The 11,100-nt window shown below is 45.6% G+C and overlaps 2 protein-coding genes across 2 annotated transcripts in view; one reads left to right on the top strand and one right to left on the bottom strand.

The window, feature by feature from the left end:
* The window catches only part of LOC112259691 (gastrula zinc finger protein XlCGF57.1), a 1,127,091-nt gene that overhangs the window by 683,273 nt on the left and 432,718 nt on the right, over nt 1-11,100 (top strand). The window lies entirely within an intron of this gene.
* Nucleotides 1-11,100, bottom strand: part of mus81 (MUS81 structure-specific endonuclease subunit) — a 32,441-nt gene that overhangs the window by 3,574 nt on the left and 17,767 nt on the right. The window contains 2 exon segments of the mRNA XM_042329405.1: nt 1,877-1,980; nt 4,011-4,151. Coding sequence (XP_042185339.1) covers nt 1,877-1,980; nt 4,011-4,151 — 245 coding nt within the window.

Genomic DNA, 11,100 nt, shown 5'->3' on the forward strand with positions numbered 1-11,100 from the left:
TTCTGACAGACCTGGGCCCTGACAGTAAATCTCAGTAATACCAAAATAATGGTGTTCCAAAAAAGGTCCAGTCGCCAGGACCACAAATACAAATTCCATCTAGACACAGTTGCCCTAGAGCACACAAAAAACTATACATGTGTCAGGATTCACCTAGGGGTCATGATTTGTGGCTGTACAAATGTTTGATGTATTAGAATAATTGATTATTCTTATATTAATAGAAGCTCCTTACATTTATAGGGTCCTAGACTACAGATTAACAATATATATTTTCATTATATGGTTTCAAAATGGTTCCACAGTTGTTTTCTCATTCACTCAATGTGTGACTGAGACAGACCTCTGCAGGGGAGTGTGGGAGATTAGAGGCGACTTTCCACAATAAACCAACTTTTTTTATTTTACCTTTATTTAACCAGGCAAGTCAGTTAAGAACAAATTCTTATTTTCAATGACGGCCTAGGAACAGTGGGTTAACTGCCCGTTCAGGGGCAGAACGACAGATTTTTACCTTATCAGCTCGGGGATTTCAACTTGCAACCTTCCGGTTACTAGCCCAACGCTCTAACCACTAGACCTTTTGTTGGGGGGGCAGAACTTACTCAGAAACGTGCTATGTTCCTGTTCCTGATTGTCAACTTCTGTCTGCAATTGCATGAGTTTTTCAATTATTTAATTAAAGATAATTGTCATAATGCTAATTTCATCAATGAACGACAACGAAAGACGTAAGGAACTAACCCTAACACATACCTCGGCCTAAACATCAGCGCCACAGGTAACTTCCACAAAGCTGTGAACGATCTGAGAGACAAGGCCAAGAAGGGCCTTCTATGCCATCAAGAGGAACATAACATTTGACATACCAATTAGGATCTGGCTAAAAATACTTGAATCAGTCATAGAGCCCATTGACCTTTATGGTTGTGAGGTCTGGGGTCCGCTCACCAACCAAGAATTAGTCATGCAGAATTCTGCAAAAAAATCCTCTGTGTACAACGTAGAACACCAAATAATGCATGCAGAGCAGAATTAGGCCGACAACCACTAATTATCAAAATCCAGAAAAGAGCCGTTAAATTCTACAACCACCTAAAAGGAAGCGATTCCCAAACATTCCATAACAAAGCCATCACCTACAGAGAGATGGACCTGGAGAAGAGTCCCCTAAGCAAGCTGGTCCTGGGGCTCTGTCAACAAACACACCCCACTGAGCCCCAGGACAGCAGCACAATTAGACCCAACCAAATCATGAGAAAACAAAAAGATAATTCTTTCCAATCTGTCAAGTAATTAACAAAAAAACAGAGCAAACTAGAATGCTATTTGGCCCTAAACAGAGAGTATATAGTGGCAGAATACCTGACCACTGTGACTGACCCAAAATTAAGGAAAGCTTTGACTATGTACAGACTCAGTGAGCATAGCCTTGCTATTGAGAAAGGCCGCCGTAGGCAGACATGGCTCTCAAGAGAAGACAGGCTATGTGCTCACTGCCCACAAAATGAGGTGGAAACTGAGCTGCACTTCCTAACCTCCTGCCCAATGTATGACCATATTAGAGACACATATTTCCCTCAGATTACACAGACACACAAAGAATTTGAAAACAAACCCAATTTTGATAAACTCCCATATCTACTGGGTGAAATACCACAGTGTGCCATCACAGCAGCAGGATGTGTGACGTGTTGCCAAAAGAAAAGGGCAACCAGTGAAGAACAAACACCATTGTAAACACGACCCATATTTATGTTTATTATCTACTTCACTTGCTTTGGCAATGTTAACATACGTTTCCCATGTCAATAAAGCCCCTTGAATTGAAAAGCCAAGCGGTCAGCTTTGTGTGTGTGTGTGTGTGGGGGGGTACCTGTGTAGAGTACTGTAGTGCTCTAGTATAGCAACAGCCTTATCACCAGAGAGTCCAGAAATCTGCATCAGCTGTCTGGCAAACACCTCTCTCACTGTCTGACACTGTAGAGAGACAGAGAGGATTAACAAACACCCCTCTCACTGTAGAGAGACAGAGAGGACTAACAACCACCTCTCTCACTGTAGAGACAGAGAGGACTAACAACCACCTCTCTCACTGTAGAGAGACAGAGGATTAACAAACACCTCTCTCACTGTAGAGACAGAGAGGACTAACAAACACCTCTCTCACTGTAGAGACAGAGAGGACTAACAACCACCTCTCTCACTGTAGAGACAGAGAGGACTAACAACCACCTCTCTCACTGTAGAGACAGAGAGGACTAACAACCACCTCTCTCACTGTAGAGAGACAGAGAGGACTAACAAACACCTCTCTCACTGTAGAGAGACAGAGAGGATTAACAACCACCTCTCTCACTGTAGAGACAGAGAGGACTAACAACCACCTCTCTCACTGTAGAGAGACAGAGAGGACTAACAAACACCTCTCTCACTGTAGAGACAGAGAGGACTAACAACCACCTCTCTCACTGTAGAGACAGAGAGGACTAACAACCACCTCTCTCACTGTAGAGACAGAGAGGACTAACAACCACCTCTCTCACTGTAGAGAGACAGAGAGGACTAACAACCACCTCTCTCACTGTAGAGACAGAGAGGACTAACAACCACCTCTCTCACTGTAGAGACAGAGAGGACTAACAAACACCTCTCTCACTGTAGAGACAGAAAGGACTAACAACCACCTCTCACACTGTGGAGACAGAGAGGACTAACAACCGCCTCTCACACTGTAGAGACAGAAAGGACTAACAACCACCTCTCTCACTGTAGAGAGACAGAAAGGACTAACAAACACCTCTCACTGTAGAGAGACAGAGAGGACTAACAAACACCTCTCACTGTAGAGAGACAGAGAGGACTAACAAACACCTCTCACTGTAGAGAGACAGAGAGGACTAACAAACACCTCTCACTGTAGAGAGACAGAGAGGACTAACAAACACCTCTCACTGTAGAGAGACAGAGAGGACTAACAACCACCTCTCTCACTGTAGAGACAGAGAGGACTAACAAACACCTCTCACTGTAGAGACAGAGAGGACTAACAAACACCTCTCACTGTAGAGAGACAGAGAGGACTAACAAACACCTCTCACTGTAGAGAGACAGAGAGGACTAACAAACACCTCTCACTGTAGAGAGACAGAGAGGACTAACAAACACCTCTTACTGTAGAGAGACAGAGAGGACTAACAAACACCTCTCACTGTAGAGAGACAGAGAGGACTAACAAACACCTCTCACTGTAGAGAGACAGAGAGGACTAACAAACACCTCTCACTGTAGAGACAGAGAGGACTAACAAACACCTCTCACTGTAGAGAGAGAGAGGACTAACAAACACCTCTCACTGTAGAGACAGAGAGGACTAACAAACACCTCACTGTAGAGACAGAGAGGACTAACAAACACCTCTCACTGTAGAGACAGAGAGGACTAACAAACACCTCTCACTGCAGAGAGACAGAGGATTAACAAACACCTCTCACTGTAGAGACAGAGAGGACTAACAAACACCTCACTGTAGAGACAGAGAGGACTAACAACCACCTCTCTCACTGTAGAGACAGAAAGGACTAACAAACACCTCACTGTAGAGACAGAGAGGACTAACAACCACCTCTCTCACTGTAGAGACAGAAAGGACTAACAACCACCTCTCTCACTGTAGAGACAGAAAGGACTAACAAACACCCCTCTCACTGTAGAGACAGAGAGGACTAACAAACACCTCTCTCACTGTAGAGACAGAGAGGACTAACAACCACCTCTCTCACTGTAGAGACAGAAAGGATTAACAAACACCTCTCTCACTGTAGAGACAGAGAGGACTAACACCTCTCACTGTAGAGACAGAGAGGACTAACACCTCTCACTGTAGAGACAGAGAGGATTAACACCTCTCACTGTAGAGACAGAGAGGACTAACAACCACCTCTCACTGTAGAGACAGAGAGGACTAACAACCACCTCTCACTGTAGAGACAGAGAGGACTAACAACCACCTTGTTCTTGACAGCTCCTTGGTTGAACTCTGCGAAGGAGATGAGAGAACAGGAGGGGTCCTCTCTCTCCCTCCCTCCACACTCTTCCTCGTTCTGTCCATCCCCCTCTAGCTCCCTGGAGCGACAGACCAACGTACGGTTCTAAAATCAGAAGACAATAAGATGGAAACCAGTGAACCGCTTGATGAATTATGAGATCTATGAACACATGGGAAGAACACCAGAGTTGGCATTTACCATTATATTACAACTATATTAGCTACATTACCACTATATAACCACTACATTATCACTATATTACAGCTACATTACCACTATATAACCACTACATTATCACTATAATACAGCTACATTGTCACTATATAACCACTACATTACCACTATATTATCACTACATTACCACTATATAACCACTGCAGTACCATTATATCAGACCTATATAATCACTAAAATTGCCACTATATAAGCACGATAAAATCACTACATTACCGTTATATCACCAATATACAATCACTACATTACCATTATATCACCACTATACAATCACTACATTACCATTATATCACCACTATATAATCACTACATTACCATTATATTACCATTATATAACCACTACATTACCTCTATATCACCACTATATAACTGCTGCATTTACCATTATAGTACCACTATATCACCACTACATTACCATTATATCACCACTATATAATCACTACATTACCATTATATCACCACTACATTACCACTATATCACCACTATATAACCGCTGCATTTACCATTATATTACCACTATATCACCAGTATATAATCACTACATTACCACTATATAACCGCTGCATTACCATTATATTACCACTATATCACCATTATATTACTGCTGCATTACCACTATATAACCGATGCATTACCATTATATTACCACTATATCACCACTACATTACCACTATATAACCGGTGAATTACCATTATATAACCGATGCATTACCATTATATTACCACTATATCACCACTACATTACCACTATATCACCATTATATTACTGCCGCATTATCGCTACATTACCACTATATTACCACTGCATTATCACTATATTACAGCTGCATTACCATTACATTACCTCTATATAATCACTACATTACCACTATATAACCGCTGCATTACCACTAATATAATGGTTCCTCCGTTGCCGTAGGTGAGAGGGGGCCGGTTCCTCCGTTGCCGTAGGTGAGAGGGGGCCGGTTCCTCCGTTGCCGTAGGTGAGAGGGGGCCGGTTCCTCCGTTGCCGTAGGTGAGAGGGGGCCGGTTCCTCCGTTGCCGTAGGTGAGAGGGGGCCGGTTCCTCCGTTGCCGTAGGTGAGAGGGGGCCGGTTCCTCCGTTGCCGTAGGTGAGAGGGGGCCGGTTCCTCCGTTGCCGTAGGTGAGAGGGGGCCGGTTCCTCCGTTGCCGTAGGTGAGAGGGGGCCGGTTCCTCCGTTGCCGTAGGTGAGAGGGGGCCGGTTCCGCCGTTGCCGTAGGTGAGAGGGGGCCGGTTCCTCCGTTGCCGTAGGTGAGAGGGGGCCGGTTCCTCCGTACATTACCATTATATTACCACTATATCACCAGTATATTACAGCTGCATTATCACTATATTACAGCTACATTACCATTATATTACCACTATATCACCAGTATATTACAGCTGCATTATCACTATATTACAGCTACATTACCTCTATATCACCACTATATTACTGCTGCATTACCACTAATATAAACTCCAAGATGGCGTAGCAGTAAGTCGTCCTGTCTCGTCGTGTCCCTGTATATACCGTATATATCGTCTATTTTTCGTTTTTACATATTTTTCTTCAAAAACATTTTGCTAAACCTAAGCTTCCAAATACTCTCCTGCAACCCGCCTCACCCAATGTAGCTATTTTTCCTAAAGTATTTATATTTACTTGAACCGGAACCCCTCAACTGAAGCTAGCCGGCTAACCACCAGCTATGCTAGCGGTCTTCAGCTAACCGGTCATCAGCTAAGCTAACCTTTAGCTCGGAAAGCTCTCGCCAGCTCGAACAACGCGACTCTAACCAGAGCATAACGGACCTATTTATTTTTTCATCCCCGGACTCATCCCTGGATTCCCACCGCAAACGGAACATTTCAGCTGGATCTTCACAAGTAGCTATCTAGCCAAATCGCAACCCCGGATGATTACTCCTGGCTAGCGCTTCCACCCACTTAGCGTGAAGCTAGCCCGGCCAGCGCACCTGTACCACCACCGTAGCATACTCCTGGGCTACAATACCCGGGCCCACGACCGGTCTATCGATGTCACCGCATGAAGAGGAATAAACAGACTCACCCCATCGCGACGTCCCCTAAAGGCCAACTCTCTAGCCCTCGCTATCTCCCTGCTTGCTAAACTCGGCCTGCTAACTGCTAGCTTGTCTAGCCCGGGCCTACGAACTGTTAGCTTGTTAGCACAGGCCTGCTAACTGCTAGCTTGTCTAGCCCGGGCCTACGAACTGTTAGCTTGTTAGCACAGGCCTGCTAACCGTCTGAATCGCCGCGTCCCAAACACTCACCGGACCCATATTTACTTTCTATCTCTTCTTGATTTTTAATCTGTTTATACCTTTCCGGAAACCTGCCTCACCCAATGTGATACGGAATCGCTATTTTTTTTTTTTTTAATTTTTAGAACACACTCAAGAACCTCCAGAAGCTAACCAGCTAACTAGCTACAAGCTATTTAGTCATTGTTAACTTTTTTTTTTTTTTTTTTTTTTCAACCTGGATAACACTCGCCAGTCCAGCTTCCCTGCCCCATCCACCGCTGCCCCCTGGACACTGATCTCTTGGCTACATAGCTGATGCACTCTGGACTGTCCATTAATCACGGTACTCCATTCTGCTTGTTTATGTTTTATCTGTCGGCCCCGTTGCCTAGTCAACGCCATTTTACCTGCTGTTGTTGTGCTAGCTGATTAGCTGTTGTCTCACCTACTGTTTAAGCTAGCTTTCCCAATTCAACACCTGTGATTACTGTATGCCTCGCTGTATGTCTCTCTCAAATGTCAATATGCCTTGTATACTGTTGCTCAGGTTAGTTATCATTGTTCTAGTTCACAATGGAGCCCCTAGTTCTACTCTTCATACCCCTGATAACTCCTTTGTCCCACCTCCCACACATGCGGTGACCTCACCCATTACAACCAGCATGTCCAGAGACACAACCTCTCTCATCATCACCCAGTGCCTGGGCTTACCCCCGCTGTACCCGCACCCCACCATACCCCTGTCTGCGCACTATGCCCTGAATATATTCTACCATGCCCAGAAACCTGCTCCTCTTATTCTCTGTCCCCAACGCTCTAGGCGACCAGTTTTGATAGCCTTTAGCCGCACCCTCATACTACTCCTTCTCTGTTCCGCGGGTGATGTGGAGGTAAACCCAGGCCCTGCATGTCCCCAGGCACCCTCATTTGTTGACTTCTGTGATCGAAAAAGCCTTGGTTTCATGCATGTCAACATCAGAAGCCTCCTCCCTAAGTTTGTTTTACTCACTGCTCTAGCACACTCTGCTAACCCTGATGTCCTTGCTGTGTCTGAATCCTGGCTCAGGAAGGCCACCAAAAATTCAGAGATTTCCATACCCAACTATAACATCCTCCGTCAAGATAGAACTGCTAAAGGGGGAGGAGTTGCAGTCTACTGCAGAGATAGCCTGCAAAGTAATGTCATACTTTCCAGGTCCATACCCAAACAGTTCGAACTACTAATTTTGAAAATTACTCTCTCCAGAAATAAGTCTCTCACTGTTGCCGCCTGCTACCGACCCCCTCAGCTCCCAGCTGTGCCCTGGACACCATTTGTGAATTGATCGCCCCCATCTAGCCTCAGAGTTTGTTCTGTTAGGTGACCTAAACTGGGATATGCTTAACACCCCGCCAGTCCTACAATCTAAGCTAGATGCCCTCAATCTCACACAAATCATCAAGGAACCCACCAGGTACAACCCTAACTCTGTAAACAAGGGCACCCTCATAGACGTCATCCTGACCAACTGGCCCTCCAAATACACCTCCGCTGTCTTCAACCAGGATCTCAGCGATCACTGCCTCATTGCCTGTATCCGCTACGGAGCCGCAGTCAAACGACCACCCCTCATCACGGTCAAACGCTCCCTAAAACACTTCTGTGAGCAGGCCTTTCTAATCGACCTGGCCCGGGTATCCTGGAAGGACATTGACCTCATCCCGTCAGTTGAGGATGCCTGGTCATTCTTTAAAAGTAACTTCCTTACCATTTTAGATAAGCATGCTCCGTTCAAAAAATGCAGAACTAAGAACAGATACAGTCCTTGGTTCACCCCAGACCTGACTGCCCTCGACCAGCACAAAAACATCCTGTGGCGGACTGCAATAGCATCGAATAGTCCCCGGGATATGCAACTGTTCAGGGAAGTCCGGAACCAATACACGCAGTCAGTCAGGAAAGCTAAGGCCAGCTTCTTCAGGCAGAAGTTTGCATCCTGTAGCTCCAACTCCAAAAGTTCTGGGACACTGTGAAGTCCATGGAGAACAAGAGCACCTCCTCCCAGCTGCCCATGCACTGAGGCTAGGTAACACGGTCACCACCGATAAATCCATGATTATCGAAAACTTCAATAAGCATTTCTCAACGGCTGGCCATGCCTTCCGCCTGGCTACTCCAACCTCGGCCAACAGCTCTGCCCCCGGCAGCTCCTCGCCCAAGCCTCTCCAGGTTCTCCTTTACCCAAATCCAGATAGCAGATGTTCTGAAAGAGCTGCAAAACCTGGACCCGTACAAATCAGCTGGGCTTGACAATCTGGACCCCCTATTTCTGAAACTTTCCGCCGCCATTGTCGCAACCCCTATTACCAGCCTGTTCAACCTCTCTTTCATATCGTCTGAGATCCCCAAGGATTGAAAGCTGCCGCAGTCATCCCCCTCTTCAAAGGGGGAGACACCCTGGACCCAAACTGTTACAGACCTATATCCATCCTGCCCTGCCTATCTAAGGTCTTCGAAAGCCAAGTCAACAAACAGGTCACTGACCATCTCGAATCCCACCGTACCTTCTCCGCTGTGCAATCTGGTTTCCGAGCCGGTCACGGGTGCACCTCAGCAACACTCAAGGTACTAAACGATATCATAACCGCCATCGATAAAAGACAGTACTGTGCAGCCGTCTTCATTGACCTTGCCAAGGCTTTCGACTCTGTCAATCACCATATTCTTATCGGCAGACTCAGTAGCCTCGGTTTTTCGGATGACTGCCTTGCCTGGTTCACCAATTACTTTGCAGACAGAGTTCAGTGTGTCAAATCGGAGGGCATGCTGTCCGGTCCTCTGGCAGTCTCTATGGGGGTGCCACAGGGTTCAATTCTCGGGCCGACTCTTTTCTCTGTATATATCAATGACGTTGCTCTTGCTGCGGGCGATTCCCTGATCCACCTCTACGCAGACGACACCATTCTATATACTTTCGGCCCGTCATTGGACACTGTGCTATCTAACCTCCAAACAAGCTTCAATGCCATACAACACTCCTTCCGTGGCCTCCAACTGCTCTTAAACGCTAGTAAAACCAAATGCATGCTTTTCAACCGATCGCTGCCTGCACCCGCATGCCCGACTAGCATCACCACCCTGGATGGTTCCGACCTTGAATATGTGGACATCTATAAGTACCTAGGTGTCTGGCTAGACTGCAAACTCTCCTTCCAGACTCATATCAAACATCTCCAATCGAAAATCAAATCAAGAGTCGGCTTTCTATTCCGCAACAAAGCCTCCTTCACTCACGCCGCCAAGCTTACCCTAGTAAAACTGACTATCCTTCCGATCCTCGACTTCGGCGATGTCATCTACAAAATGGCTTCCAACACTCTACTCAGCAAACTGGATGCAGTCTATCACAGTGCCATCCGTTTTGTCACTAAAGCACCTTATACCACCCACCACTGCGACCTGTATGCTCTGGTCGGCTGGCCCTCGTTACATATTCGTCGCCAGACCCACTGGCTCCAGGTCATCTACAAGTCCATGCTAGGTAAAGCTCCGCCTTATCTCAGTTCACTGGTCACGATGGCAACACCCACCCGTAGCACGCGCTCCAGCAGGTGTATCTCACTGATCATCCCTAAAGCCAACACCTCATTTGGCCGCCTTTCGTTCCAGTACTCTGCTGCCTGTGACTGGAACGAATTGCAAAAATCGCTGAAGTTGGAGACTTTTATCTCCCTCACCAACTTCAAACATCAGCTATCTGAGCAGCTAACCGATCGCTGCTGCTGTACATAGTCTATTGGTAAATAGCCCACCCACTTTCACCTACCTCATCCCCATACTGTTTTTATTTATTTACTTGCTCTTTTGCACACCAATATCTCTACCTGTACATGACCATCTGATCATTTATCATTCCAGTGTTAATCTGCAAAATTGTAATTATTCGCCTACCTCCTCATGCCTTTTGCACACATTGTATATAGACTCCCCCTTTGTTTTCTACTGTGTTATTGACTTGTTAATTGTTTATTCCATGTGTAACTCTGTGTTGTCTGCTCACACTGCTATGCTTTATCTTGGCCAGGTCGCAGTTGCAAATGAGAACTTGTTCTCAACTGGCCTACCTGGTTAAATAAAGGTGAAAAAAAAAAAATAATGGTTCCTCCGTTGCCGTAGGTGAGAGAGGGCTGGTTCCTCCGTTGCCGTAGGTGAGAGAGGGCTGGTTCCTCCGTTGCCGTAGGTGAGAGAGGGCTGGTTCCTCCGTACATTACCATTATATTACCACTATATCACCATTATATTACTGCTGCATTACCACTATATAACCGATGCATTACCATTATATTACCACTATATCACCAGTATATTACAGCTGCATTATCACTATATTACAGCTACATTACCATTATATTACCACTATATCACCATTACATAATCACTACATTACTACTATATAACCGATGCATTACCATTACATTACCTCTATATTACAGCTACATTACCTCTATATTACCACTATATAACCACTGCATTACCACTATATAACCACTACATTACCACTATATAA

Source organism: Oncorhynchus tshawytscha, linkage group LG10 (assembly GCF_018296145.1).
Source record: "Oncorhynchus tshawytscha isolate Ot180627B linkage group LG10, Otsh_v2.0, whole genome shotgun sequence".
Lineage (NCBI taxonomy): Eukaryota > Metazoa > Chordata > Actinopteri > Salmoniformes > Salmonidae > Oncorhynchus > Oncorhynchus tshawytscha.